At 55.3% G+C, this 23,989-nt stretch overlaps 9 protein-coding genes across 9 annotated transcripts; 4 read left to right on the top strand and 5 right to left on the bottom strand.

Annotated features, from left to right (window-relative positions):
- Positions 1–108: 108 nt before the first annotated feature.
- SODALDRAFT_329386 (hypothetical protein) lies at positions 109–367 on the bottom strand. The gene has a single exon (XM_028610923.1). It carries the CDS (start codon positions 284–286, stop codon positions 113–115), a length of 174 nt encoding a protein of 57 aa, XP_028463007.1. The 5' UTR covers positions 287–367; the 3' UTR covers positions 109–112.
- On the bottom strand, positions 341–2,204 carry SODALDRAFT_329385 (hypothetical protein). The gene is made up of 3 exons (XM_028610922.1): positions 1,591–2,204; positions 898–1,459; positions 341–769 (listed from the first exon to the last, which is right to left on the bottom strand). Exons 1-3 carry the CDS (start codon positions 1,862–1,864, stop codon positions 574–576), a joined length of 1,032 nt encoding a protein of 343 aa, XP_028463006.1. The 5' UTR covers positions 1,865–2,204; the 3' UTR covers positions 341–573.
- Positions 2,205–3,117: 913 nt separating this feature from the next.
- SODALDRAFT_382123 (hypothetical protein) lies at positions 3,118–7,140 on the bottom strand. Its single transcript, XM_028615209.1, has 2 exons — positions 6,359–7,140; positions 3,118–6,222 (listed from the first exon to the last, which is right to left on the bottom strand). Exons 1-2 carry the CDS (start codon positions 6,702–6,704, stop codon positions 3,374–3,376), a joined length of 3,195 nt encoding a protein of 1,064 aa, XP_028463005.1. The 5' UTR covers positions 6,705–7,140; the 3' UTR covers positions 3,118–3,373.
- Positions 7,141–7,351: 211 nt separating this feature from the next.
- On the bottom strand, positions 7,352–9,354 carry SODALDRAFT_301842 (hypothetical protein). The gene is made up of 2 exons (XM_028608910.1): positions 8,420–9,354; positions 7,352–8,330 (listed from the first exon to the last, which is right to left on the bottom strand). The coding sequence occupies exons 1-2, from the start codon at positions 9,017–9,019 to the stop codon at positions 7,725–7,727; spliced, it is 1,206 nt and encodes a 401-aa protein (XP_028463004.1). The 5' UTR covers positions 9,020–9,354; the 3' UTR covers positions 7,352–7,724.
- Positions 9,085–11,676, top strand: SODALDRAFT_363889 (hypothetical protein; the record flags this gene model as incomplete). Its single annotated transcript, XM_028614608.1, has 5 exons — positions 9,085–9,159; positions 9,661–9,735; positions 9,832–9,969; positions 10,004–11,447; positions 11,552–11,676. 5 exons carry the CDS (start codon positions 9,085–9,087, stop codon positions 11,674–11,676), a joined length of 1,857 nt encoding a protein of 618 aa, XP_028463003.1.
- Positions 11,677–12,906: 1,230 nt separating this feature from the next.
- SODALDRAFT_363887 (hypothetical protein) lies at positions 12,907–15,532 on the top strand (the record flags this gene model as incomplete). Its single annotated transcript, XM_028614607.1, has 12 exons — positions 12,907–13,005; positions 13,218–13,370; positions 13,508–13,570; positions 13,666–13,694; positions 14,010–14,065; positions 14,249–14,385; positions 14,436–14,611; positions 14,680–14,758; positions 14,852–14,938; positions 15,034–15,287; positions 15,336–15,431; positions 15,463–15,532. The coding sequence occupies 12 exons, from the start codon at positions 12,907–12,909 to the stop codon at positions 15,530–15,532; spliced, it is 1,299 nt and encodes a 432-aa protein (XP_028463002.1).
- A 296-nt stretch (positions 15,533–15,828) lies between these two features.
- SODALDRAFT_363886 (hypothetical protein) lies at positions 15,829–17,156 on the top strand (the record flags this gene model as incomplete). Its single annotated transcript, XM_028614606.1, has 2 exons — positions 15,829–16,799; positions 16,901–17,156. 2 exons carry the CDS (start codon positions 15,829–15,831, stop codon positions 17,154–17,156), a joined length of 1,227 nt encoding a protein of 408 aa, XP_028463001.1.
- A 440-nt stretch (positions 17,157–17,596) lies between these two features.
- SODALDRAFT_382117 (hypothetical protein) lies at positions 17,597–18,820 on the bottom strand (the record flags this gene model as incomplete). Its single annotated transcript, XM_028615208.1, has 6 exons — positions 18,530–18,820; positions 18,460–18,497; positions 18,215–18,248; positions 18,035–18,072; positions 17,903–17,939; positions 17,597–17,702 (listed from the first exon to the last, which is right to left on the bottom strand). Exons 1-6 carry the CDS (start codon positions 18,637–18,639, stop codon positions 17,597–17,599), a joined length of 363 nt encoding a protein of 120 aa, XP_028463000.1. The 5' UTR covers positions 18,640–18,820.
- A 1,138-nt stretch (positions 18,821–19,958) lies between these two features.
- On the top strand, positions 19,959–22,707 carry SODALDRAFT_79322 (hypothetical protein). Its single transcript, XM_028615701.1, has 2 exons — positions 19,959–20,389; positions 20,502–22,707. Exons 1-2 carry the CDS (start codon positions 20,188–20,190, stop codon positions 22,637–22,639), a joined length of 2,340 nt encoding a protein of 779 aa, XP_028462999.1. The 5' UTR covers positions 19,959–20,187; the 3' UTR covers positions 22,640–22,707.
- Positions 22,708–23,989: the final 1,282 nt, after the last annotated feature.

Below are 23,989 nucleotides of genomic sequence, written 5' to 3'. Positions count from 1 at the left end.
CAACTTCCTACTTCTAGAGGAGAGACCGTCTTTAGACCCGGCAAACAGTGTAGCACCAAAGTCAAAGACCCACAGTTGAGCATGACACGCATCGAGCGAAATGAAATAGCCGTCAAATAAGATTGAATCCCATAGTAGATTGTTGTATGAATACACGCGACGCACAGAACATCAAAGTCCGCAATGAACCCATGCCAAACGCCACCCTGCCAGCGAAGAACAAAACAAAACGAAGGGAAAATGACACGTAGGGAAAAGGCTGGGCCTTGGGCGGCCACCATGACATGCTGCCAATCCGCCCCCGACATCCCTGTTCTGCCCATTCCTCCATTCCTCCATTCCTCCATTCCTCCCCCCCCCCCCTCCGGACCATATAAGGGCCCGACAAGTGCCGGCGTGAAGCATGACCGAAAGAAAACGAAAGAGAAAAAGAAAAAAGTAGTTACAAAACGTAAGATCCGCCGACTTTCACTTCCAACGCAAAGCAGAAAGCTGGCTGGCTTGGTTTACGCCGAGAAGAAGAATTTAAAGGACTTGCGCCATTCCACCTTGGCTTCCCTGGCCACGCCTACCCTACAAGGCGCTGTAGCCACCCCGCGTCCCGCTGCCCTGGACGGCGTTGAGGACGCTGCGCGCCAAGTCCTTGAGGATGTAGGGGATGTCGCGAATGGTGTCGCCGTGCGGCAGCAGGTCCCAGCCCCTAGCGCCGTACCTGTTGTAGTTCAGCCAGGAGCCGAAGATGAGGTAGGCCGCGATGCCGAGGAAGGCCCTACGTTGTGACGAGCAGCAGATTAGTCGCCGATTCCGATTTAGAGGCAGAGAATGAGGACATAAGAAGGAGAAGAAAAGGAAAAAAACAAAGGAAAAAAAAAGGGGGGGGGGGGGGGAAGCACGTACAGAATCACAAACCACGTGAAGAAACCCCAACCACGGCTCGAGTCCTCATCTCCCGAATCAGGCGGGTTCGCCCAAGCATCCTCGCACGCGTACTGCGTATACCACGTGAGTCGCAGGACGTCCACATCCCCCTTCTCCGAAGGCCCGTAGCTCTTCCAAACCAACGCCGCACCAGGCGTGAGATTCTGCCTCTCCTCGCCATCGTCGCCATCGTCGCCCTCATCCTTGTCCTCGGCCCGCGTTCGCAGCGCCTCGGCGGAATACTGGTCCTCGGGCGTGATCTCGCCCTCCAGCCCCGTCTTCTCCCGGTGGCAGATGAACTCGATGATGGCCTTTTGCGGGCGCTTGTGCTTGCCCTCGAGCGGGTACCGGCCGCCCTGGAGCACCAGGCGCAGGCCCTCCTTGTCGTGGTCCGAGTGCGAGTCGGACGATTTGAGCCGCTCAACCTTGGGGTCGAGGGTGCCGCCGCCGTGGTCTTTCAGTTCGCCGGCGATGGGGATGACTTTTTGGATGTCGTCGTGGCTGTCCTCGTCGGGACGGATCAGGCGTTCGATGGCGCAGACTGCATTATGAAAGATGGTACGCGTCAGCATCGGCTCAGAAGTCTTTGCCCCCCCCTCCCTTTTTCTTCCTTGTCTCTTTCTGTCTGCGGATGGGAGCATAGTATTGGGCTCATAGGACAGAAACACACACCTCTTGTTCCGTTCGGGCACTCATCCCCCTTCTTGACGTCGCCTTTCCTCTTGAGCGGTTTGCAAATGTCGATGGTATACGACGTGTTGGTGTACGTGGGTGGGTGCCACTTTGACGTGACGACCGAGTGCGGCCCGCCGAGCTTCGACAGGTTAAAGTCGACATCACCGACCCGGATATGGTCACATTGTAACATGCCGGATGTTGGCAGAGGCGCGAGCAACAGTGCTAGAAACAAGGCCGTTTCTGGCCTTGGGAGCGACGGAAAATGCATATCGTACAGCTCGGGCGGGGAGGATTATTAGAAGCCTGTCGTGTGAGGTGAGAGCGAGTCCGATCAAAGATGCCGATGACGAATTTCGGGTCCAGGGGGGGGGAGTCGTGTGGACGGATCGCGGGATCGGAGTAGCGGAAGGTGGCGACCGGACGAGCTGAGAATATTAGGACAAGCTGTATGAAAGTAGCGTCGGTTTAAAACAAAAGAACGAAACGATCTGCCGTGATGTGACGCGAAAAGAGCGTTGCCTGGATTAAGAAATGTGATGGAGGAATCCCGAGATCAAGTGGATAGGCAGAAAGTCGCGGAAAAATATCCAAGTGGCGCCCGTTACAAGCTGGGGGAGCTTACGGAGGACGTACCTAGAAATTACCACGTAACTGGCGTAGGTTGCATCATTGCCCTGGGCACATACCTTATTAGGTAAGAATCCACCTGTGCCCGCCCCACGAAACATGTCCACGTGACCTGGTTTGGCTGTGAAAACACAAGATCAACCTGGCAGGATTATGTAAGGAATCTGGACCGGCCTGGCCCCGGCCTCTATCTCCTAGGCACCTAACACACCGAGGGAGGTCTATACGACACTTATTACCTTAGAGAGCAGCTCGTCGAGTCAACGGCGTCAAGGATAAGACATAGTAGCCAAGTAATCCATGAACGCATACCGAAACCGCAGTATATTTAATAATAAAACACCGGGTTTATATTACACCTCGCTATCCATATCCGTGTTGTGCCTTCATGTTTCCATACCCTGCCGTTAAGTCGCCCCTTATCCATGAAGCCGCCCATGTGCCCTGGCCAGAGTCCAAGACCAGCCAGGGGAGAAGGCGGATAAAAAAAAAAACCCCCCCCGAACCCCCCTTTTGACTTGGTCTCGTGTCCCCGTAACGCCGAATAGAAAAAGAAAAAGCATCGTCGAACGGGTATATAATAGAGAACAGGTCCGGCCGAGGATGTGGACTCTTTTCGTTCATCTTCAACATCGTGTTGGGGAATCACAACGAAGAGAAGAAAACCCGAAAAAAAGAAAAATGCAAAAAAGGGGGAAGAACAAGAGAAGAAAGAAAAGAAAAGGAAAAAAAAAAAGGATAAAGAAGTAAAACAAAGAACATACCCCCAACTCCCCCGTCTTCCCCCTCCATTCCACCTAGCATGTCACCATATCAACAACCTTATTCTTTTCTGTTTTCCTTAAGAGTCTAGGTCCAGCTCCGAGACGTCGTCGTCCTACATGTCGTGGGTACCGGGGCCTGTCAACTCGCGTCTGCCCAGTATCTGCCGTTGCTGCAGCAGCATCCGTTGCCTCCGTCGCCGCCGCAGTTGCTCCTCCACCTGTTGCTGCTGCCGCAACTGCCGCATCCGTTGCCGCACCAGTTGCCGCCGCAGCTGTTGCTGCCGCACTTGCTGCCGCATCTGCTGCAGCTGTATGGCGGCCTGTTGCTGTAGCATCCGTGGGTCTAGGTTTAGGTCCGAGTCCGAGTCATCGTCATCGTCATCGTCCTACATGCCGTGGGTACCGGGGCCTATCATCCCGCCCATGCCCTGCATCTGCTGTTGCTGCTGCTGCTGCTGTTGTTGCTGTTGCTGTTGCTGCTGCAGTATGGCCGCCTGCTGTTGCTGTTGTTGGTGCGCCCTCCGCTGGGCTATGACGTTTGCCACGTTGTTTCTGGCCTGGATCATGCAATGCTTCTTAAACTGTTCCAGATGTTCCGCAGGGATGTTCTCGACCGCACCTCCCCATTTGTTCGCCAGGTCTTGAATGCCTTTGTTGTAGAGAAGTTGTGTTTGAGTCCGGACATGCTGTTGGAAGGTGTTCATGTTCTGCTGTTGCTGTTGCTGTTGCTGTTGGTGCTGCTGCTGGTGTTGCTGTTGCTGTTGGTGCTGGTGCTGTTGCTGCTGGTGTTGTTGTTGTTGTTGTTGTTGTTGTTGTTGCTGCTGCTGCTGCTGCATCAACATCGCCTGCATATTCATGGCCTGAGCATTCATGGACTGAGGCGTCCCCATCATCTGCCGCTGCATGGGGTTCCCCATATGTTGCTGTAGCTGTGCCTGTAGCTGCGCCTGCATCTGTGGCGACATCTGTCCACCTGCCATCGGACCTCCCGCTTGCATGTTTTGGAGTTGCTGGGCGAAGCGCTGTGCCATCTGCGGGTTCATCATGTTACGATGGGGCTGCTGCTGCTGCCCATGTTGCGGTAACTGCTGCTGCTGCTGCTGCTGCTGCTGTTGCTGTTGCTGTTGCTGTTGCTGAAGAAACATAGCCCGCCGCTGCATCTCGTGTTGCATTTGCTGAGGCGTCATCGGCTGTCCGTTGCCGAAGTTACTGTTCATCATGCTGTTCTGCATGGCGTGCGGCATCTGCGCTTGCTGGATGGCCCGTTGCCTCTGCGCGATCTGCTGCGCCAGGAACGTCGGATCCGCGTGCATCTGCTGCTGCTGCATGTTAGGCGTGCCAACCATCATGCCCTGGCCCATCTGCGAGCTGGTCGTCATCATGTTGGGAGGCGGGCTGGCCTGGGACATCCGGGGCGTGGCCGCCATGGCACGCGCAGGGACAGGCGTCCCCTGCATATTGGGCGTCCCGTGCGGCATCCGCGGCGTACCGGCCGGATGACTCTGCTGGCTAGCACGAGCCGACATATTGGCAGTCATGGGCACGCCACCCATGCCGCCACCAGGGTGACCCTGGGCCACCGATGGCGGCCGGGGCGGACTGGCCGCCATGCTCGAATTGGACTGCTGCATGGCCACCGCGCCAGGCATCGGTGACGACATGCTGTGCGGAGTTCCCTGTCGGATGACTGGCGACGACACCTGGGGTTGGGCCACCTGCGCGAACCTGGCCTGCGCTTGTGCCGGAATACCGTTAGGGAGGCCGCCAGAAGGAGCGCCGCCGGGCACCCCTGCACCGACACCGACAGGCGCACCGCCGCTGGGCATCCCGCCATGAGGAGGTTGCGGGTGCGCCCGCTGGCCGGCAAGGCCCGCGTTTTGGCCGGTGCGTTGGGGATTCGCCTGCGCAGCGAGTGCTGCCTGTCTGGCTGCCTCTTGGCGATCGCGTTTCTCAGCTGCCGCTTGCTCTCTCCTGGCCTTCTCGAGTTCGGCTTGTTGACGCTGCTGAGCCAATGCAGCCGCTTGCTGTTCTTGCTGCTGCTGCTGCTGCTGCAGTAGCCTCTGTTGCGCGAGCTTCCTCTCGTTCTCCGCAAGCCTTGCCCTCTCCTGTTTTTTCTTCTCTTCGTATTCACTCTTAATGTCGGCGATGACCTTGAACCGCGCGAAATTGGGCTCAAACGTAGACCCACCCGCCTGGTCTTCGCCGTCGGCCCCGTTGGCACCCCCCTGAGTGCCATTAGCTGTCGAGGAGAGTCGTTCGTCGAGCGTGAGCATGTATCTTTCCTGCTCTGCCGCTTGCGCCTCGTCTGCCGCCATTTCGGCCACAGTTCTTTTTCTCGTCTTGGGTTCGGGCGGCGGATAGCTGTGTTTCGGATGAGCGAGGGTGTCGAGGAGCGCGATCGTGCCGCGGGCATCCTTGGTGGGCGCGAGATGGAGAGTCGGGTGGGTGGCTAGCAAAATCTGGGCTTCGGCATCGCGGATGTTGCTTCCGTCAAGCTCCATGCGCTCTCGCTTTTGTCTCTTGGACGGAGGTGGCATGCTGGAAGTCGTGGGCGTAGGCGGTACCATGGAGACGGGCGTTGCCGGCGGTATCACGCCGCCGTCAATACTTGTGCGGTCATCAGCGGCTGTCCGCGGAGTAAGTGCTTTCAGAATGAGGTCGGTCTGCAAGCTATGCTGTGTTGGATGTAAAACAACGGTGAATATCCTCGCCTGGGGAGGCGATTGGCTTTTCTGCCCCTCGCCGGGGAGGGACGGAGCAGGCTTGATATCTGTGCCTGGGTCCGTGCCTTGGTCCTCGCCCGACTTCTCCTTCTCCTTGCCATCCTCTCCTGTTGCTGGGACAGGCTCCGGCGCCTCGCCAAGGTTGTCCTTCGGATATGGGACGTAGGGAGACGGTACGATGTATGGATTGTGGTTATGAATGGACGATGGTACGACGGTGGTCGATTTGGAAACTGGGGGTCGGACGTCCTTGACTTGTGCCGGGGTTTTGTGGTCGTGTACCCGTACAATGAGACAACCCTCGTAAAAGGTAACGCCAGCTTGGGTAAAATACTCGAGAAGGTCGTGAGGAACGGTTCGAGTTCGGACGTGTTCGAGGAAGATGCGCATCGGTGACTTGTATGAAAAGGTCCCATCTTGCTGATCGAATCGGAAATGCGTGGCATGAAGATGGACGACGAGTGATGGTGGGTTTCCGGCATACTTCTTAAGAATGTAGTCGTCCGTGACGACTGTGACGGGGGTCAGAAAACCAGAGAGTCGTGAGGGGAACAGGAAAGGGGGGGGATAAAAGGAAAACAAGATGAACAAAATAAAAAAATAAAGGACGAAAAACATGGGGCGCTGCGGTGGCATCTCGAAACCTACCGTAAGGAGGACGTTCTACTGCGGTCGACATCGTTGCGACTCCGCCCATTAATACATCCTGAGATGCAGTACCGCTGTTCGTATTGGAGGTTTGGTTGGCAACTTGAGTTGAAGGCTTTCTTTGCGCCTTTGGTGGTCGCGCCGACTGGGGGGTGGTTGCGTTCGTGTTGCCGCTGGCGGTCGCGCTCATCGAATTGGGATGTTTCTTAGTTGACATAGACGGCGAAGATGACGCATTGGTCATGGAAGTAGCGCCGTTCGTCTGGATCCCGGGAGGAACGGGTCGCTTGATCTTAGAGGCGGCTGGCAGCACCGGTGGCGGGATTGCCGTCACGACGGGCGCCATGCTTGCCGCGAAGCCTCGGCGAGAGGCTCTCTATCGTGTAGGCTCGGATCGTCTTTCCGACGTAGGAAATGCGAATTCTAAAGAGATTTCCGCATCTGTGAAAGAGATGTATGAACTGTGCCTTCTCTGATTGAAGTAGATCTGACGATAGAGACGATGGAGGCGAAGGGAAGGGCGTCCAAGATATAGAAAGGACGATAGGGAACGTCGCTGGGCGCTGGCTGCCGTGATCGGGTGGTCGGGGACGAGTCGGGGAGAGGGAATTGGCGAGTCTATAGTCGTGTGGAAAGAGGGCGGCAATCGCAGTGGTCGAAAACGCGTTTCTTTGGCTCGAACGAGTGTCTAGCTGATGTCCAGCAGTCGCGGTTGATGGGTATGGATGGTGGGGTCTTGGGGGAGGGATGTTGCGATGAAGTCGGGCTTTCCTACCACTTGTGAATCCACGCGATGTACAACGTATACGGAGTAGCCGCATTGTTCCTGCCAGTCACGGCATGTCATGTCATGGGGTGTCGGGTAATGTCCGGATGACCTGTTCTGGTTAGTTCCAAAAGTACAGTGCGTATGTACTCAGCACTGTCCCCAACACTGTCCAATCGGGCTTAGTAATTAGTCAGACGCGAAAACGTCTGAATGCGCGATCGATAGAGTAGAGCTGCTCTTGTTCCCGTCTACGACCCTCCATAAGGTAGAAAGGAATTGAAAACAGGGATAGTGGAATGGACCTCGGAAACAAAGAGAGACGCCCCTATGAGATCAAGAAGAAGAATAAGAACAAAACATTGGTCATTGAAAACTACAATATCAAACCAGCGTATCTTCCTGTCTACCCTCAAGGCAGAAGACTGTTGTAGAACCTGCAGACCTGGCCTCCTGGAAGCATCCGGGTATTGTTCAGTCCCTGGCGAGCTGGTGGTCCATCCTAATCCAGTAAGCGAGACTCGTTACACCGAGCATAATATCCTATGGGCCCCCCTCTCTCGCTTATCACCTGAATGAGGCGCCCCCCCGCCCGCCTCCTTATTCCCTCCCCTGAACACGGCGTGCCCAATCGTCGCCAACTCTCATACCGTCAACGACCACAACACCCCGTCCACGGCCAACCCTCTCAGGCCGCTGCCACCACTTCTCCTCGGCGCCGGACTTTTCAGCTTCGGACTCACTGTCGGCCAACCCGCCATGGCCGCTCTCGGCACCCACTACCAGGATAACGTCGTGCCTGAGCCAGGTCTGCATGTTCGCCACAATGCTCCCGTTCTCCCCGGCGAGGGATTCTTGCAGGTACACGACGTCGGGCTTGAGGTGGCGCAGGATGTGCGCGTGGCCATTGGGCGTGGTGAACGGGAGGACCATGGTCTCCTTCTCGACGAGGGCCATCGCTTGCGAGTGGACGGCGTTGAACAATGTGGAGCCGGCCGAGGGTGTCAACGCCGGGCTCCTGGCTGCGTCGTCGGGATGTGCTTGCGCCTGGTTGTGTTCGATGTTGGAGAAGGAAGAGCTCAGCGAAGGCGGGGGGAGGTTGCTCGTCGGGTCGAGCGTGCTGTCTTTCAACCCAGGAGCGTAGATCAAGACGAACAGCTTGATATGGGAGAAGTCATTGTGGCGGGGGATATGAGATAGGATGGACTACAGTAAAAAGGAAATTCGTGAGCCAGGAGCCATACGCCGCGAGGACTGTCTGTCGCTCCGTTGTATATGCGAAGAGGAGAACTTACGGCATGTTCGAGGAAATCGTCCTCGTCGTAATCGCCCACGTTGACATCAGCCGAGACAACAATGGCCACGGTCCGGCGACGCTTTCCAGCTTCTTGGGGCGCCGAGCCGGAAGGGCGGTCCCTGCGATCATCGGCTTCGCCCGACCACGCCTCGTGATCGGCAAAGGCTGCCTTATCCTCCTCCCGGATAGCGGCCAGGGCGCGACCGGCCACCGCACCAGCCGCGGCCACACTCGCCGAGACGGTCTTGCCGGCATTCTCGAGGAGCTGTTGAGGGCTAGGTGTGCGTCGCAAAGCGCCCGACATGCGAGCGCCCCAGCTCCCTTCCTGCGTCGCGTCGCCTACCGGGGGGTTCGACGACGACGGAGGAGGTTGGGACGGCCCCCCCCGCGATGTCGCGTCGCGAGGAACGTTTCCGCTGTAGTCGGCATTGTCATAGTCCAGATCGTCGTATAGCTCGGAAGATTCGTCCTCGTCCTTGCGCTGGCTCCACGCCCATGCCGCAACACCGACTGTAGCAACGGTGAGCGTGACGGCCAGGGGAACCCAGTGGCTCCACACACTTCTCCTTCGCGAAGAAGAATCGTAGGGTGACGACATTTAGACCAATGTTGTCATGGCACGGGGCCAGAGGCCTTGTTGTAATCGTTTTGTTGTCGCGCTCAATGTCGTACTCCTGGTCGCGCGTTTCGCGACCTTGGCAGGGTACCGGGTCGTGCAGTGGAGGAGGAGAGGATGCGGTTGAGTTCAATCGTTAATCGTGTGTGTCGTCGCCAGTTCCGATCAAATTGACTGTTGACAAGTATCGTGATTTTGGCGGGGGGTAGCAGGGGTTAATTGTATGTGTGCATCCCTCTTCTCGGCTATCGAGGTGCAGAGGCAATGGGATTCCGGTGGCTGGTATTCACAAGCTAATCATCCGGTGCATGTCCAGGAATTACGGAGTTCGGGGTACTGTATAAAAGGTACATTGGCTTCCGAGGTTGTTGTTGTTGGTTGGCCGGCCAGAGCTTTGACCACTATCCGTACCTACACGTGTAATTAGCCAATTCCCCTCTTTCGACTCCATCGAGAAATGACATAAGATCACGTGCTATTAAGTGGAGAAGCACGGACGGTAAGTGTACCTAATTACTTCTCGTACCTGCCAATTTCTTATCCATCCAGACATCCGTCATCCGTGCGACCCACTTTTCAATGACTCTTGTCTACAAATTGTCTTCTGATTTGCTTTGTTGAAGCGCAACCTCCTTCGATGGACTTTGCCCATTAATATTATCAAGAACTCGACGGCGCATGGGCCGTTCTCACTGCACGTCAAAAAAGAATATCGATTAGAGTCATTGCTGTGGGGATAGTTCTCATCGACGCATTGACACCACCCGCCCCTCACTCATCATCTTCCCATCAAGATGCCCCACGCCGTCTCAATACCCTCGCCAGGGCTTCAGGCCTTGGTGCTTTGCGGTCCTGGATCCTCTTTTCCAACTTTCACATCGAATCCAGATGAGAATCCGAAGGCTCTTCTTCCCATTGCGAACCGGCCCATGGTGTGGTACCCCTTAGACTTTTGCTACCGCACAGGCATCACGGGTGAGAGAGACATTGGAGTCGCAAGTTGCCAAGTTTGCCAAGTTTGAGACTCTAACCTCTCTACGCTCAGATATCACGCTCATTTGTCCAGCATCAGCGAGGAAAGCCATTGAGCAGGCAGTCAATACGAACCCGTATTTGACTTCTCTACCTCTTCCCAGACCTACCATCCTCGCGCCAGATGACCTCGACCAGAACACGGGAACCGCCGAGATCCTGCGGCTGCCGGTAGTTCGCGAGCTGGTCAAGTCCGATTTTATCGTCCTCCCCTGCGACTTGGTCTGTGAGATCCCCGGCGACAAACTGCTACAGACATGGATGGTCAACGCCGCGAGCTTGTCGACCATTCTTGGAGCAACAGCCTCCTCCTCCGGGGCCGAGCATCAAGCCAGCGGAGGCCTGGGGGTTTGGTATGAGACGAAGACGGCATTGGCCGTGAAGAAAGAGGAGACCGACTTCATCGCCACTACACCTCTCCCTACTTCGTCTGCGAATGCGCGGCCTAAAGACCCGCTGACGCCACATCTCTCCAACCTCGTCTATTCTACGCCCAAGGACTCTCTGAAAGACCTTACCGAGGAGAAGAGCGGCCTGCCCCTTAGGCATGGGCTCATAAGGAGACACCCGCGCATTCGTATGCTCACCACGTATCGGGATGCCCACCTGTACATCTTCCCGCGATGGATCCTAGATTTCGTTCAGCAAAACGAGCCGTTGGAGAATATCACCGAAGACGTCATCGGGTGGTGGGCCAAAGCGGGCTGGCAGGTCGGCCTGGCGGACAAACTGGGCCTGCGGGCGATCCTGGGTGAAGAGGAGAAAAAATGCGACGGCAGTTCGAGCCACGAGCGCACGCCGTCCCCGCAACCACAGCAGCCGGAACCACCTCTCCCGCCTCGCGTCCCGGGCGAGAGGCGGGCTTCGATAGCGGGCAGCACTAGAGATGCCGACGCCCAAGCCGAGGCCGACGACCTGGCCGTACCGCCGATTCTCGCCTACCTCCATCCCTCGGACGAGTCCGCCCCCTTGGTTCGTCGGGCGGACACGGCCCAGCTGCTGCTCAACGTGTCTCTTCGCCTGGCCAAGCTGCCGTCCGTGGAGGAAGGCGGCGCGGCGGCGTCGCCTTTTGCGCATAACAAGAAGGTCTCCTATCCCGAAGGCGTCAAGTCCCGGACCACGATTACCAAGCAGGATAGCCTCGTGGGCGACAACGTCACTGTGGAGGAGAAGGTGGCCATCAAGGAATCGGTCATTGGCGCCAATTGCCAGATCAGCGAAGGGGCCAAGATCTCCCAGTGTCTCCTCATGGACGGCGTTGTCGTGGGGAAGAACTGCAAGCTCACTAGGTGCATCTTGGGCAAGAGGTGCGTGATTGGCGACGGGTCTGTCTTGACCAACTGCGAGGTGCAGGAGAACTTGCTCGTCGAGCCGAGAAGTGAGTTATTTCACCATAAATTCCGTGCATTCTTTTCCCCCCTTTCCCCCTTTTGTTTATTAGATCAAAAAGCTTTTCGACCTATTGCTAACCATCTTGTACAGCCGAGGATAAGGATACCAAGCTCATGAGCTCCGAGGGGTTAGAAGCGACTGAGGAGGAGATGCAAGAGGTGTTACAGGACATGGATGACGAGGTCCAGGCCACCAATGAGCTCGCCATGCTGTAAATGAACAGCGAAAGGAGTAAAGCTGCTGCGTCGTTGCGTCAGGATTTGGAGCAGACGGGAGCATGTACCTGTCGTCTAAGATTGGGCATGAAATGGTGAAGTAGACAAAACACATGGTGAGGGACGTTTGAGGATGGTACATGCCGTGCTGGGCATTACTAGATGTGTTCGGGCTCAGCGAGACGAAGTTTTATCCGGAACGGATCTTTTCCTGCTACTCCCCCTTGCTATGGCAACAGCCCGCAACTCAGCCTCGGGAGGAGCTGCGAGCTACCTAAATAGCACAAAGAAAAGGGGATTTCCATGAGACATGAAACACACTCACCCACTCACTCACTGCCGGTCATACGCACAAAGAAGGCTGCGGAGTTTGGTGGTACGAGTCTGGGCGTCTCTCGAAGGAGTCGCCGCTCGCTCCCACACCGGGGTCAGCCATATGTGGACACTTTTCACTATATGAAGAACGAAAATGGGACCTGCGCTGCTGGGGCAGTTCGCCTGTTTCGACTTATCCTCGCCATGCAGAGCTTCATGTTGACCTGTTTTTATTCTTCTTCCTTTCCCTCTTCCTTTTGTCCCCTCTTTGCCTCTCGCCGTTTGCGCTCTCTAATCCGTCCACCTTGAGATACGATCTACATGGACTGGCACAGTGAGTTAATTTGGTGAACGGGTCTTGGGCCCAGTGATCCATAAACGGCCGTCGAGGGTTTCAAAATGACGGCGATCGAAGGGTCGAAGGGTGGATGTAAGTGATCCTCCGCAGCGTCCAATATTCCTCGGTTGCCATGGTCGCCCTACCCTGGCTACCCTAATGTAGCAATAGTAATAATATTTTCATACTCGACTTATGAGGGAGAGTGTCCTCACCTGCCCGACGTGGAGGAAGAGATTAAAGAGAAGCTCCCTCACTGCGATTACAGGTGGGAGAGGAAAAGAGAGACATAGTCCGGGGTAGAGATGCTATGATGTATCCGTACCTCGTATAATGATACACAGCCGTCCAAAAGGGGATGTGCTGGCTAGAGGACCGGGCACGCCGATAAAACATAACGCAGGGCGACTGTCTAGCGGGTTTCTTCGTTCCTCGGTGGGTGGCCCCGAGTCCCTGACTTTTGCACGTTGACTTTGCATGGGCACCGCAGCGCAAGTAGCATGATGTTAGAGGGCTGGCCTATGGATAGTATACATAGAACTTGCGGAAGGGCTTGAGCCATCCGTTGCCACTGAGCAATGGCGCCTCCAGAAGATATGCATCCATTGCAGAGGTTACGAGGACAGAAGACAGAGGGCAGACGACAGCAGCCAGAAGCCAGAGGTTGGCGCAGTATTGTTCGATGTACCCAGAGGCTCAAGCAAGACATTCCCATAAGGTACATGTACATGTACCTTAGGTAAGGTAAGGTAAGGTAGTGTAAGGTAGTCTCGGTATGTGATGTGACATCTGTGGCACGTTAGCTTTCTCTTCTAGTCCTGTATATCCATATGCTGTATACTTACATGATACCTCGACACGTTGTCAGAAGTTAGAACTCAGGTTCTAGCATCGTGGCGTTGAGGTTGTCGTGGTGTCGGGCTCGCCCTTGGCCGCTAAACCCAAAAAGGCGATGAATGGCCCCACGTTGGGCCCCCCGTTTCCTATTGTCCGCGCACCCGGGAAGGACCCGGCAGGGGTGACACTGACCTGGTGTCTCCTGGTCTGTGCTTTGAAGCTACATACAACGTACTACCTTATCTTAGCCTAGCCGCTGACCTAATCATGCGTTTATGTCTTAACCGACGTGCGTGCCTTGACTCGGGCGAAAAAATGCCCGATGGTCGTTCTGGATCCCAGAAGTCCAAATCACTCATTCTCTCTATCGTCCTCGATACTGTGCTGCTGTGCTGCTGTGCTGCTGTGCTGCCGCCTTCTTTTTCCAACGAGATACAGGCGCAGTAATATCTTATGGACTAACGTCCTGTCATTTTGCCCGTGCAGCCCACACGTGCTAGCCTCTGCTGGTCCTTGACATGGCGGCGCCGTGCCTTTTTTTTCTCTTCTTTTTCTTTCTTCTTTTCTTCTGTCTACTGAGTAGATGTTAGGACTAGACCGCGACGTTGATCGACGTTATGGGTAATGGCTAGAGGGGTTTGGACCGTTTGGTTTGTCCATCTTCCTCTTTTTCTCTCCTTTCCTACTTCCTGCTTGACTGCTTCTCTTTCCCAGCTGCTCAACTCAACCCAGGACTAATGATCTTTTGCACTATCATTATACCATTCCCTTTCACCGTCCTAGAATGCATAATGCAGCTTTAGTATGGGACTACGGGCGGCTGATCTTGACGTCCGATCGATAGGGAGCCCATGTTAGCCCATGTCTTGCATCACTCGCACTCCATGGCCTTGGGCCAATGTACGGTACCAATGGCTACTAGCTGCCAGCTGCTAAACTAGAGGTCACTCCTTTCTGCCGGCCCTTTGGTTGTCTAAAACACCATGGCGAGATTCTCGGTCTTTAACCTGCGTATTCATTCCTCGGAAAACCATCATTCCCACTTCCTGATTTTAATTTTTTTTTAATCTTTTTTCTTTCCAGCCCATCTCTGCCTGCCTCCCTCTAGGAGACAACTACTCGGCTCGGCTAGGGTGATCGAGGACAGGATGCCGGTTTCCCCCGTCCCTCTGGCCATTGTCTCCTCCCCCATATCCCCAGTTCCCACCATCCATCCTACTGTGTTTTCCCATTTAGGTAGAGCTTGTGAATCAACATGCTGTTCCTGCAGGTATCTTGTTCTTCTTGGCGTGGCATTGCCGTCCAAAATACCTTGTATCGATCACCCTCCCCCACTCCCAACAATGCGCACACCCCCCCTCCCCCCGGGGCTCGATGGGGCTTCCTCTCACCCCCCCAACACCATCTTATTCTTGACTGGCAGCCACAGAGATACCCCTGTTTCCTGTCATGCTCTGACCCGGCCGAGAGGACCCATGCCCTACTCCCATCACTGCCTGTGGTCTGGTCTGCAGCTTGAAGCCCATCCCGGCCAAGGTTCAGTATATGGGAGGGGGCAGTGGACGGGGGCCCCGCGACACGACATGCCAGTTTGTAAGGGTCTGTTGCTGTTCTTGTTCTCCGTGGGGCGAGTTGCGTGTTTCCATAACAGGAACTGCTCAAAATACACCCACAATACACACCTAGAATGCACCCAAAATACACTCAGCCCTTTATCCATCGCAAACTCGACTGGGCCCATGGACCTGTTCCCCGCTCGACGGCTCGGACCTAGTGAGTACACCTTACTCTCTACTACAGTACTACTCACTACTCTCCCCATCGACTGAAAACATATATGGGCTGGGGGTGCGCGATGTGTTGATCAGCGGCAGCCCCGTCAAATTATTGCTTTCTCAGGGACCAAGAAACAAGCGCCGCCCTTCCGCTTCACTCACCCCACTACATGTTGCGGATCAACCGACGTCCTCGACTCAGTCATATTTGATTACTGCCTCCCTCCCTTCTCACCTTTTCGTCTCCACTCTCCTACTCCTACGGCTACCCTGTGCTGCCGGCCCGCCGCCGCCTGCTCCCCTTCGATAGGATCGACAGGAAAGGAGAAAGCTTTCGGCCATTTTTGGTGACTTGGTACTGGGGTGGACCACACCTGGACTCTCGAGTCTTGGAGCATCGCAGCATCGCAGACCTGCGGCTTGGTTGCATTCCACATAGCGGCTCTCGTGTCTCTCCTTCGGCTCTACTACTGCCATTATTACCCCATTCTGTGAAGATAGTCCCGTCTCTCAGCTGTCTAGGACGTTATCTTCGCCTCACAACCCGGTTGGACTCTCCATCTGCATCCTCGTCTCCATTCAGCAGCAGTAATACTTTATCTTCGTGTCTCCCGGCCGTCTTAGGAACGTGTCCTATCACCCCCATCATTCTTCGGTTTGGCCACGCTTCGCCCTCCTACTTCACCTCTTCCCCTCCTTTTTTTGTCACTCTCTCGAGTTTTGTTCTTTCGTCTCTCCCTTTCTTTTCTATAGTTTTTCTTCTTCTTCTTCTTCTTCTTCTTCTTCTTCTGCTGTTTGGCTTAACTTCTCTCAACACGCTCTCTTGTTCCCCGGTCAGCCTGCCCTGCCAATATTCTTCTCCTTTATTCACACAATCCTCCCAACACCATGGACGGTATGGATGCGTGCTTTGCCAGAGACGGGAGCTTCGACTTCAGTACCCCCTTTCTAAGCAGTTCTGCCTCGTCCCCGTCGTACGACTCGGCAGATCCTTTCACTCCTCGGTCCGGTCGTTCAACTCCTCCCGGGTCCTCCATCGACATGGGTGACTCGTTTTCATCCAACGGCTCCTACTCTCCACACGGGTCTTTCTCGTTTGAGCCCACGCCCCCCATGGCCATGCCCATTCCCAAGGGCCACTACAAGCACGGTCATATTGGTATGGCCTCTTTTCACTACCCGGGCTCGATGCCCCTGACTCCCACCCGTCAGCAACAGGGACACGGGTTTCCCGGGATGGAACTCGACTACAACACCATGCTGCAGTTCACGCTCGAACAGCAGTCCATGTCCAACATGTCGCCCTCACAACCCACCATGATGGGCCACTACCCGACGCAGCACGACCTCCAGTCCTCTCCTTTCGCCATGCCCACCCCTAGCCGGTCTCTCTCCAACGCGACGCCGAACCACACCTCGGCCATGTGGCCCTGCAACAGCGAGAGCCCCATTGTCCTGTTCGGCTCGCACCATACTCCTTCCCCATCACCCACCCAGATGACACCCACCAGGCGTGGCGGCGGCGGCGGAGACGAGTCACCAACCCTGTCACCCTCCAGCCGGTCCTACCGCCGCCGCGGACCGATGGCCGAGGCGCAGCGGACGGCGATGGCGCTCCAGCGCTACGTCAACGAGAAGATGCGGCGCGAACAGCGCGACAAGGAGTTGTTGTCCAAGTACAAGGCCACCAAGCTCGAGCAACACCACGATGCCCGCGCCGCCAAATCGAAGCAGCAGGAGCTCGGCCAGGTGTTGACGGATGGGAACGTCCTGGTCCCGAGTCCCCGGGAACGGTGCGACTTTGCGGGATGCCGCAAGACGTATCAGAAGAAGGAGCACTTGAAGAGGCACCAGAGAGCGTAAAGCACCCCTTCTTCCCCCTTCTACAGACTACACCCAATGGTGTCTATTTTTCTTTTGCTACATGTGGGATATGAAGACTAACCAGACTTGCCTACAGAGCCCACAGCATCGGCGGGACGCCCGAGATGTACGCCTGCCCGGCCGAGGGCTGCGGCAAGGTGTTCAAAGACCGGTTCGACAACTTCAAGCAGCATCTCCGCATCCACAAGGACGGCAAGAGCACCAGGACGCCCTACAGCGAGGAGGCGGCGCGGCTGTACGACGAGCTGCGGAAACAGAGCAGGCTGCGCAAGCGGGCGCACCGGAACGCGGCGGGAGAGGAGTGCTTCTGCTCGACTTGTTCCCTCGCTTGAGCGTCAGCCGCGGACTCCTGATCTACGATTGGGTCTCGTTTAATGTGTATTTGCTTTACCAACCCGCCTTTTCGATCAGGGCAACGCACCTCCCCTTTTCTGCTTATATGCAGACATTCTACCTTTTTCAATTCTCTTGTCAATTTCCTTGCGTTTTCTTCTTCTTCTTGCCTACGGGCGATTCACTTCTATATTGCTTCATACCATGTACTAATTTCTTGTGTGCTTGGGCGGCAAAACCTGATTTTGATCTTTATTCGTATTATTCTTGTTTTTCATTTCTGTACTGCTCTTTCCCAGCAGTACATAGTCATATCAGGGTCGGCAACACAGAGCAACGTTCATGTTCTTTTTTTCGCACCGGGATTATTCGGAGGAGATACCAAAACACACGGATGGACCCCATACAATAGGCAGAGGGAAAGGAGAGGGAACCTGAATCATACAATCTCGGGGGAAAGGGGGAACCAGGGGAATGGGGGTTGGGCGGGAGGACTTTGGAAGAGGTATTGGAATGTGTCTTGTCTTCTCTGCGTCTTGTGCGGGCTGGGTAGATAGATTCAACAACACGTGTTCCGTAGATGAGGTCTCCAGTACTCGAGCTCGTGGTTATTTACCGACAGATAGAAACATGCATGTGCGGACCGAAGAGGCAACTCCCTGGTCCGTTTCCCCAGAAAAACAACAAAATAAAAAGAAAACCCGGTGAGAATGCCTTGAATCTATTTCATGGGCCGGTACCCTACCAGAGTGAGGGAGGACTATGAGGTGCATCGGCGGGGGCTGTCAAAACAGGATCAATGTTGTCTTGGATCGGGGGATATATCATATGTTCCATGTCGACAATACGGCAGTGTAAGAGTAATGCCGAGACACACGTTTCACCGAGGTCAGACCAGTGATCGATTTGTATTGGCTATGATGGTGTAGGTATCATTCCCTCGGGATTTTGGTCATTGCTTTTTTTTGTTCTCGTTTCTTATTCCTGTCTTTCCAGCCCCGCCAAGAAAAGAAAGAAAAAAAAAAGAAGAAAAAAAAAGAGAAAAGAGACATCTAACATCGTATTCGGCGTTGTCGTGTTCCGATGTTGTTCTGTTAACGTATAGTTGTTTTGGTTTGTTTATATGTTTATCATCAGCATTAGCCGTAAAGCACATAGCGAGGGGACGAGGGGCAACGGGGGTAGCTCTACGTCCGATCCCGGTATAGTGCAAGTATCGGCCGATGCAATGCATGAGAAGTACGTAAAAAAGGCATGTCACCGAGCTATCGTATTGCTAGTGTTCAAGGTAGGCAGAGGAACCAGGTTTCCAAAAGTTCCGCAGGATCTGCGTGTGATCACTGTGATGGCTGCAGGCAGTACGACATTGCACCTGTCAAGTTCAAAGACTCGAGTCTGCGGACTAGTCATTTGTCTTGTCATCGGCATGCCGCATACCAGGACGCGCGACAGGGCCACGAGGATCATCTTCTCTCTTTTCATGCTCTTAGGTAGAACAAAAGGGTGGTGGCCCGTGGGATCGGCGGGAGATACGGTAGTTGGATGGCATGCGTCGAGCCTCGAGGTATGTCGGTATCGAGACTGTCGTGGTGGGTTCCTTTCAGAGCGATTGCTGCTTTCGGAATAGCATCAAGCCACAGGTTTGTAGAATGAAAGAAGCACGGGTGACAGAGTTCGGTGAAGGTGTGCTAAATGTGCCAAATGCAAAAGTGACTGGACGGTCAACCGTCAATGTGACCTTCTAGAAGCATGATGGAAGGTTCATGATTGTCATCTCGGGTTCGCCGCTGCAGAGTGATGGTGTGATGAGCAGGTCAGTACCCAGTTCATAATCCCCTGGTAATCCTTTGAATTTGGAAGAGTTGGCGATCTTTGGGGGCGCCTGGGAAGTGGTTGAGGTTCGTTTGCTTTGGTGGTTACACGAGACGGGGAGGGAGGTGACAGGGGGTTACACGATGGTTGGTGAGCGTTTATACACCAGTACAGGGAGTAGCGTTTGATTGGCTCGTCACGGGAAAGACTCGGCCGGGTCAAGAATAACTCCGAACCCCTCCCCCAGATCACGAGCTCCCGAGCTCACAACAAGTAGCGAGGTACCTCTGCGGAGTACTTCGTCCTTCGTCCTTCGTACTCCGAACCCATGTCCGTCTTCAACCACTGCGCCTCGTCGTCCGTGTCACCGTGATCATTCAATCACAGCCTCACCACCCAAACTTGGCATCACCAACACCCAATCAGTGCAGCCTTCTCCAATGGGCGCCCGCAAACCTGGATACCAGTACCAATGATGAGCCTTCTGGGTGGTGACACTAATTACATCTTGGTGTGTGTGTGGCCCCAACTCCGAACAGCAGGGCTCTCCCAGTTTCTCGAAGCGCGCCAAATGCTTCCATCTTTATTCTATTCATTGTTCTCTGCAGGTTATGCTCGAGGCTTTCCTATTGTCGACCGCTTTCGTCTAGCCTTGGGTTTGCGGCCCCCAGTCTTGTCAGACCATTCGCCATCTTCATTCGCCCACTCGTCCAGGGCATCTCATCCATCATCATCTCACATGCACCCAATTTGTCTATGAGATGAGACGCTAGAACCCTTCTCCCGCGCTTCCATGCACCTTCGTCGCCGTCCGTCACCTCTTCCGCCTCTCGAAGAAGCAAGAGAATCGGTCGTGTTTGCTCTCTGCTACTCATACTGCAGTCTGCAACCCCTCCCAGCCTTCTCACGACTACCGGGGATGGTGTACGTTGTACTACCCTACGGATAAAGACGAGAGACTAGGGATCCCACCAACATCGACTCTCGCTAGCAACACCCCTTCGATCTGTGGCTGCTTTACCCCCACCTCGGGACCAGGTGGTACAGCAATCCTTTCATCTAGCTGCCGACTGTATCTACGTCGTCATCTATAACCGGATGAAGACAACCATTGCTGACCAGGGTCGACGGCTGAATTATCCCACTCCACTCCTCTTCCGGCGGTCAAGGGGCCTTGTCTATCTGTCCAACGAAGAACGCGAATAGACCGCCGCCGAAATGGCTCAGCAGCCTCAGCTACCGTCGTACGAAGAAGCCATCAGTCGACTCGACTGGGTCGGGTTGGTGGCTCCCTACACTTCAGTATCTGATTATAGCCGCCTTTGTTCTGTCAACCGGCACTTTCACACCGTCTTTGCCCCGCTCCTGTGGCATGATCCGCTCAACACGGTGCGTCTGCTGGGTTTGCGTCCCAGTAATGGTGAGAATTCTCTCTCCCCTCAGCCGCCTTTTGTTCCTTTTCTCGTCGGCAGGCACTAGCTTCTCGATGGCCGCTAACGGGATGCGCCGCCACGTCCTCTGGCGGTAAGTAGATCTCGACTGGTATTGTCACTTCGTCTTGCATCATGTGTTCCGCGTCAGGCCGGTTACCTTGGCCCTGGTTACGGTACTAGACTTTCGCAACTTCGCCAAGGCCACCGCCCACTTCTGGTCCGATAACGATTCAAGGTCGATCCCCGTAACCTTCAAGATTCTGCCCAGGCTCTTCCCCGCGCTTCGATGCATCCTTCTGGATGGCCACACCGACGCAGACCCTGCGGCTTTGGCTGTGGGGGGTCCAACTCCGGCGCCGTGGGCGGGCCGCCCGTGGATGCTGAGCATCCCCGACTGTGCTTCCCAGTTGCCGGCGACCTTCTTCCTGTCCGACTACGTCCAGGACCTAGTCTACCTTGACATCTCGGGACTGCCGGGCTCCTTGCAGTCCCTCGTCTCAGCGGCCGAGGGCGCACGTCACCTTCCACGTCTGAAGGTACTGAAGATCCAGGGACGTGAGCTCGGCGACAACCTTGCAGCACGGCTCTTCGAGGCATTCGATGCACGGCTATGGAGTTTAGACCTCTCCCATAATAACCTTACCGACGACGTTATCGAGCCTCTCTCGTGGCACTGCTTACAGTCTCCGCCCTTGCGGTCTGGCCGCCATTTCCGGACCGAGGGTAAACTTGTGTCTCACCCGGTTATCTATGGAGACAGTCTCTACGGTCCGTTCAAACTCATCGAAGAGTCGGAGCGGAGCGGTGCTTTCGATCACCCGGAGCGTTATTTCGCCGATGCCCCTCTTTATCACGCCGATCCAGCTCGGGCTGTATATCAGGACCAGGAAGATGTCCGCGCTGATGGCCGGGGCCCACCGAAGTATGACTCGGCGGACTATGTCAAGTCCGCCATCATCGCCGGCGTGCTGTCAACGACACCGGCCCTGTCCGACCTACCGCCCAGTAACGTCTCGTCTAGTGCATGGGGCATTACCCACCTGGACCTCACCGGGAACCGGTTCACTTCTTTTGGCCTGGAGAAGCTGATCCGCACCACGCCTGGCCAACTCGAGTATCTAGCTTGCGATGCGCCCCTCGTGCATGCCCCGGGTTTCACCTGGCCATCCTCCTGGCCCGAGGGCACAAGGCTACACGGCATCCCGGGCTCCGCTCACGCATTCCGTCCAGTGTTTTCTCCCAACCTCCGGGCTCTGCGTATACATCATTCTTTGGTCACGCAGATTCCCACGTTGGAAGCCGAAGGGCTGTCGACCATGGCACGGTGGTGGATGGCAGAAACTGCCGTCCGCGAGCGCGTGGAGATGGCTTACCCGCAAGCCTTCCAGCCAGACATGAGCCCTCGCCTCGCGTCGTTGACTCTCACCAGAATACCTCGGCGTTCAGCCGGTCCATTGCTTGGAAAATTGACCCAGTTCCTGAAACTAGTGGCCGCCCAAGAGCAGGGTATCTGCGAGGCGACGCCAGACTCCTCTTCGCGTCGCAGCCCGACCATGCTTCGCGGCCTCCGCCATATCCGTCTGGAATTCGAGGTGGACCCCGTAGAGGACGCCGCAGGGTTCTTGGACGTCGACGCCCTAGATGCCGAGGCGCTCCTAAGCATGGGCGAAGGTGAAGGTTTCAGTTTTTTCGGGGATGAGTTTGTCCGGCCGAAGCCCAAGTTGCCGCCTCGACGCGTCCACGATGCCACCGCCACCCCGACCACTATCCACATGGCTCGCCTGCAGCATGCCCCTTTCACCACTGCAGCAGGCGAACACGTCCAGCACGTCATGTCCTGGAACGGCAAGACCTTCGAGGCGCCGGTATGGATCGGCCCGGGGGTTCTGGGCCCTCGCCCGGCCGTCAATGCTTACATGATGGCGTTGCGCGACCCAGCCTTGCGACAGGGTATCGTCGGGCCCGCCATGCCCACGCACGTCCAGGCCGGCGTGCCCCCGGACGCACTCCTGTTTTATGGCGCCTGGGACGCCACGATAATACCAGACGCGCCGCCTAGCCCGAGTAGGGCCGAAATCCACGGAATGCGGGACGTGATCGACGGGCTCAAGGCGTTTCGCGCCGACACGAAAGCCAGATACGAAGAGGCGCCGAACGACAAAAGGTCCAGTGGCCTTGGCGTGAATGCCATGGAGCCCCATCACTTTTGGACGGGGAAATTAGAGGTTGCGATCTAATAGGGCATGGGCGCACTTTCGATCGGGGAGGTATGGGGGCATTTCAATGGCCATCGGCTCAACTGTCTCTAAGATCGAGAGCTCCCCTGCTTCCCAGCGCAGGGGGCTATTGAGAAAGTGATTCTGGCCTGCCCATCAAGCACTGAAACATGTTTTGGGCTCTGCACGTGCGACTGTCGCCACGAACATGTGGTTCTCTCGTGTCAACGCAAGACAACTCTGACAAAAGCACTGCACTGCAGGGAAAACACCAAGGAGCTGTGTTCTCGGCTCATGCATTAGCATATCTGATGAAAACTCGCATGATGTCGTCAAGACGTCAGTATGGCGTCTGCCATGCTCAACTGAAGCTTGGCAGAGTATCCATACTCCGTATAAGCCGTGGCGCGCACCCAGACTTGTCTTTTTTTCCTTTCTTTTTTCCCTTTTTTTTCCTTTCTTTTTACTTTTTTCCCCCTTTTTCCCCCTTTTTTGTTTTCCTCCCACAAGGCTAAGCGACGTTCTGGACTGCATGTCGGATCCTCTTCAGCCGCAGCCTCTTGGCAAAGTCCCTCACACCCTGGAGGGGTGAGACGATGTAGTGTCACGACTGGATGTCTTGCAAAGGGGGGAAAGCTCGTCTATCCCCTGGATGCGTTGAGGGCGCGGGCACAAAAACGGCCTCAGGTAGCCGCGTCTTGCAATGTCAGCACCTGTGAGGCGCATATAAGCCGCAGTGGTATCAAATACTTGCCCGGACAATAAACTCCGGGAGACCGCTGTGGGAAAAAGCAACGAAAACTCACTTGCATGTGGGGTGATCTATGATCGCTTAGTGTCAACGATGTCAGAAGTGTCCGATTATATGTACGAATACAATGTGGACGCCCCCTGGGCTTGGCGTCGTTAGGTGAGTCCGCACGAGACGCGAGTTGGTGGAGTTGCTGGTAGAGAGGCAAATCCACTCAGTCATTCACTAGACGAAGTGACTTTTGGTTTTGGATCTTGGGACCGTTGATAGAGGCTACAAGTCCGACTTGAGCCCACGAAGTGCCAAGTACGTTAGTGAGTATTTGGCCTGCCACTTGAGCACTCATGAATGATGAGACAGGGTGAGACCATGGGTTTGTGTTGATCTCTTTACAACTGAGAGGCTCTCACACATCGAACTCGAAAGCCTGTCCCACCCTCTGGCTTTCCTGAGAGTCGGATTTCTACTTTGCCTAGATTCGTTCATGCAGGGTTGAGAGTTGGGACCAGATAAGTGAGGGTATGTATGGACTAGGGAAGGGGAAGGGAGTAAGGCCAGAATATGAAGTGACACTGAAGGTCATACACTCGGATGATGGATCATCAACGAACTTCAAAGGG

Source organism: Sodiomyces alkalinus (assembly GCF_003711515.1).
Source record: "Sodiomyces alkalinus F11 unplaced genomic scaffold SODALscaffold_12, whole genome shotgun sequence".
In the NCBI taxonomy this organism is placed as follows: domain Eukaryota; kingdom Fungi; phylum Ascomycota; class Sordariomycetes; order Glomerellales; family Plectosphaerellaceae; genus Sodiomyces; species Sodiomyces alkalinus.
The sequence above is the reverse complement of the archived record's forward strand: the minus strand, read 5'-3'. Positions and strand labels throughout refer to the sequence as shown.